This window comes from Scardinius erythrophthalmus, assembly GCF_964197995.2.
Source record: "Scardinius erythrophthalmus genome assembly, chromosome: 13".
NCBI classification, from domain to species: Eukaryota; Metazoa; Chordata; class Actinopteri; order Cypriniformes; family Leuciscidae; genus Scardinius; species Scardinius erythrophthalmus.
In genome coordinates, this window is record NC_138233.1 from 3,121,857 (window position 1) to 3,126,856 (window position 5,000).

General features: G+C 30.9%; 1 protein-coding gene across 2 annotated transcripts in view; it reads right to left on the minus strand.

The window, feature by feature from the left end:
• The window catches only part of gnpda2 (glucosamine-6-phosphate deaminase 2), an 11,490-nt gene that overhangs the window by 3,555 nt on the left and 2,935 nt on the right, over positions 1 to 5,000 (minus strand). For both annotated transcript variants that reach the window (XM_081383001.1, XM_081383002.1), the window contains exons 4-6: positions 3,442 to 3,624; positions 2,126 to 2,310; positions 478 to 652 (exon numbers count right to left, since the gene is read on the minus strand). In XM_081383001.1, the coding sequence (XP_081239127.1) occupies positions 478 to 652; positions 2,126 to 2,310; positions 3,442 to 3,624 (543 nt within the window). The remainder of the gene's footprint in view (positions 1 to 477; positions 653 to 2,125; positions 2,311 to 3,441; positions 3,625 to 5,000) is intronic.

Below are 5,000 nucleotides of genomic sequence, written 5' to 3' on the forward strand. Positions count from 1 at the left end.
ACCCATCCCTCCACCCATCCCTCTGATAGACTGTATTGCCTTCAAAACATTCAAACTTTAAGAATTTTTTCAAACTTGCTTTCTCAGCCCAACTTCAAAGATTGTCTTAACAAACTTTTTTATCTGGTTTGAAATGGAATCTTTTGTAACATTATAAACGTCTTTACTGTCACTTTTGATCACTTTAATGCATCCCTGCTGAATAAAAGTGTTAAATCCAAATAAAAACCAAATCTTATATATGAACCCTGAGCCCATCAACACCTTCATGAAGTCACGACACTAAACGCCTCTTTAATCCACACAGAACTTCACATTTAGGAGTGAACTGGTGAATCTGGATGAGTGTGTTACTGGTTCACCTTTCAACGCTTGTTAAAATAAAGAAGTGGTTATTCAGTTAAATTGCTGTTTCTTTGATCTTGAAGCATCTTTCAGTGAGCGTGAGTCAAAGCTTCGCCCGAGGCTTTAAAATACCTTTAAAATACTTGACGGTTTTGACCCTGAGCTCCAGTGTGGCGTCTTCATCGCAGATGAATATGGTTCGTGGATGTTGCTGGAAGGCAGACACCGTCCACATGTGGTTCACGCCCTCCTCGATGGCTTTATACAGAGCGAAGGCCTTATGAGCTCCTGTGATCACAATCATGACCTGAGGATGAAGAGGAGGAGGAGGAGGAGGATGAAGAGGAGGAGGAGGAGGAGGAAATATTACACTGGAAAACACACTTCAGAAACTAATGCTGAACTTTACAGTGAGTCTCTGAAACTCTGAGAAACTGTGCTTTCATCACATTCCGAAATGTTCAGGTCATAATTTAAACCATGATTTAAATTTTATACATAATATATATATTTTTTTTACTACAGTAATTAGGGGATTTTTTTAATTAAGGGGGAAATTTTAATTAAAGGGAATAAAATTATGACTCATTACTATTATGATGATGATTATTATTTGATTATTACATATTATTATTATTATTATTATTATCATCATAATTTCTGAAATAATTTAATAATTACAATTATATTAATAATAATAATAACAATAAATATTATTATTACAGTAATTAAACTATATTTTTCTCCTTTAATTTAGGGTTATGTCATGACCCAAACATTTATCCATAATTACTATTATTATTAAATATTATTATTATCCTTATTACAGTAGTAGTAATAATAATAATAATAATAATAATAATATGTATTATTATTATTATTATTACTACTGTAATAGTACAAATATATATTTCCTTTGATTTAGGTTTGAATCATGTCCTGAATATTTCTTCATAAAAATAATAACAATAATTATTACATATTATTATTATCCTAATTATTTTAATAATAATAATAAATATTATTATTACAGTAATGATTTCTACCTCTTTTATTTGGGGTTAGATCATGACTGGAACATTTCTTCATTATTATTATTTATTATTATATTAATTATTATTACTCTATTTACTGTATTAATAATAATAATACTTATATTAATAATAATAAATATTATTATAGTAATGAGAACAGATAATAACATTAATGACATTATTATTATTCTTTAAATTGTAAGTATGTAACAGTAACTGTAAGTATACATCATGGTTGTATTTGTTGTGCTGAATTTAATATTAAAATATGTATATATATAAAACAGAATTTGGGAAGGAAATTTGCTTAATGTCACAATTCCAAAAATCTTAATGGGCCAAAAAATGACTTCTTTATGCAAACAATAACTGATTATAATATGATTTTTGGAGTCGAATATGGTCTGCATGTTTATAGGAGACGCTATAATGATTTAATGATGAGAATCAGCTGATGTCTGGCATCCAAGAGACCCGAAGGACACTTTACCCAGCATCCTCTCTGTTAAAGTGTTTATGTATTTCCAGGACATTCAGTCTCTCATTGACACGTGTTCAGTTTTTATAGCTATAACAAAGAGAACATTTGTTACTATATTTTAAAATACAATTATATTTATGAGTTGCACATGACAAATGCTCCAAACAAAAGCGCATCTGACTGGGTCAAAAGATGTTGTGTTTGTTCCACGTTCATGTTCCTGTTGCAGTTTCAGCCACAAACACAAACACGCGCGGTGATTTACCTCTCTGGCGTCCATCACTGTCCCCACTCCGACGGTGAGGGTCATGCTGGGAACTTTGGAAAGGTCGTTCCCGAAGAAACGGGCGTTGGCTACTATGGTGTCCTTGGCCAGTGTCTTCACTCGGGTCCTGGACACCAGACTGGAGCCGGGCTCATTAAAGGCGATGTGTCCATCTGGACCGATGCCTGAAGAAAACAACAGAAGACAGGACATGGATGAAGTTAAATAAGTGATAACTCTGAATATAATAACAGTGAATGTAATAATATGAATCACAGAACTAATGAGAAAACGTACAGGCACGTAATGAAAACGTGCTTATTTATCATGGAAACAGTACAAAAATATAAATATAATTTCTTTTTAAATCCTTTATATTGAAAATATAAAATGAAATGTGATGAGATGAGATTCACCCCAATAGATTCATAAAAGTTATTAATCTACTATGTAAAGTATGTTGTTTATCATTCATATCAACTAAAACAAACAAATTTTTTTTTTAAATGATTAAAATTAAAACCAAAATCAAAATGGAAAATATAAAAATAAAACGGATAAAAAATATTTAGCATCTTAATGATATTAAAATAACATCAGTTTAATTTTTATAAATATAACGTTTTTTTCCATGTAATATTTATTTTTTTAGTGCAGCTTTATTTCAAATGCATGAAATTAACTTTTTATTATTATACAAATTAAACCAGTTATTTTAGTATAATTGAGATTGAATAAATAAATAAATATTTTTGATCAGTTTTTAAGTTTATCAGTTAACAGATACAACCTTTGATTTTAATGAAGTATTAGTAAATGTAGGAACTAACATAACCAAAGATTAATAAATCCTGTATATGCATTTTTTATCATTAGTTTATGTTAACTAATGTAGCTAACTAATGTTAACAATTGAAACCTTATTGTAAAGTGTTACCAATAAAAAGTAATTCAAAGTATTAATTAATACTATACTTACAGAACTAAAATAACACTAAATTTGTACAAAATTTGGACCAGATACTCTGACAAAGATGAAATCAATTATTGCTACAGCAAACTCAAGATATTTTGAAGAATGTCTGAAACCAAATAGTTTCTGGAGCCTATTGACAATATGAACTGTCCCTTTATGACCTTTGACCTTTGAGTTGCGTAATCAAGCATTTGGAATCATTCTTATTGATTAGAAGTGTTTGTTATTGCAGCAGCTAAACTGCTTAGAGAGCCGGTTTAGTGTGTACAGATTGAGGAGTGCATTCCAGTGCGTCTCAGCGTCTAATAAAGCGTTCACTGGGTCAGATTTATCGGCACACCTCCCACAAACAGCTCGATTCCTCCCGCATCCGCGATCTTCTGCTCGAAGGCTTCGCACTCGGCCTGCAGGTTGCTGGCGTTCCCGTCCAGAATATGAGTGTTGTGCGGCTCGATGTCCACGTGCTTGAAGAAGTTGTTCCACATGTAGGAGTGATAGCTCTCGGGATGATCCCTGGGAAGGCCTGAAGACCAGGAGATATTCAGGAACGACTTTGATGGTCCACTTTTAGACAATCTACTGACTTTGCAAATACACGTCAAATACATGTCAACTTGTATTCTATAACCCGAACCATAACATAACAGTAATTAGGGATGCACGACATATCGGCCACCATATCGGTATCGGACGATATTTGTTCACTTTTAATATTATTGTTATCGGCCTAATAAGAAAATTTGGCCGATATATTACATTTGGCAGATATATTAAAGCCAATATATTAAATTTGGCCAATATATTAAAGTTAGCCGATATATTAAATTTGGCGGATATATTAAATTTTGCCGATATATTAAAACCGATTTATTAAATTTGGCGGATATATTAAATTTGGCCGATATATTAAAACCGATTTATTAAATTTGGCGGATATATTAAAGCCGATATATTAAAATTGGCCAATATATTAAAGTTGGCCGATATATTAAATTTGGACGATTTATTAAATTTTGCTGATATATTAAAGTTGGCCGATATATTTAAGCTGATATATTAAATTTGGCGGATGTATTAAGGCCGATATATAAAATTTGGCCGACATATTAAATTTGGCGGATATATTAAAGCCGATATATTAAATTTGCCCGATATATTAAATTTGCCCGATATATTAAAGCCAATATATTAAATTTGGCCGATATATTAAAACCGATATATAAAATTTGGCCAATATATTAAAGCCGATATATTAAATTTGGCCCATGTATTAAAGCCAATTTATTAAATTTGGCCAATATATTTAAGTTGGCCGATATATTTAAGCCGATATTTTAAATTTGGCGGCTATATTAAAGTCGATATAGTAAATTTGGCTGATATCTTTAAGCCGATATATTAAGTAAATTTGGCCGATATATTAAAGCTGATTTATTAAATTTGGCTAATTTAATATAGCCGATATATTAAATTTGGCCAATATATTAAAGCCAATTTTTTTAAATTAGCAGATATATTAAATAATCCATTATTAAATAATGTATTATTTCCATATTTCTGTCAGCTAAGACACTTCAGATGCGCAGTGTTCAACAATGTTTTTCAATTGATTGAAATATGATTAGAATCACTTCAAAAAAGGAAAATACAGTTCAGTGCAACAGTGACGTCTGTCATATCGGCTACATCAAATTATAATGAGAACTTTATAATTGTGTGTTTGGGACGTGGCTTTTAATGGTGAGACTTTTATTTTTGTTATCAGGCTCTCAAAAAGTATATAAAAATTTGGATTTAGATTTATAGGCCAATATATTGGCTTTCAAATCTAAAGATTTATCGGTATCGGCCCAAATTTTAAAGAGATAGTTGACATATAGTTGCAAAGTTACTTATAGT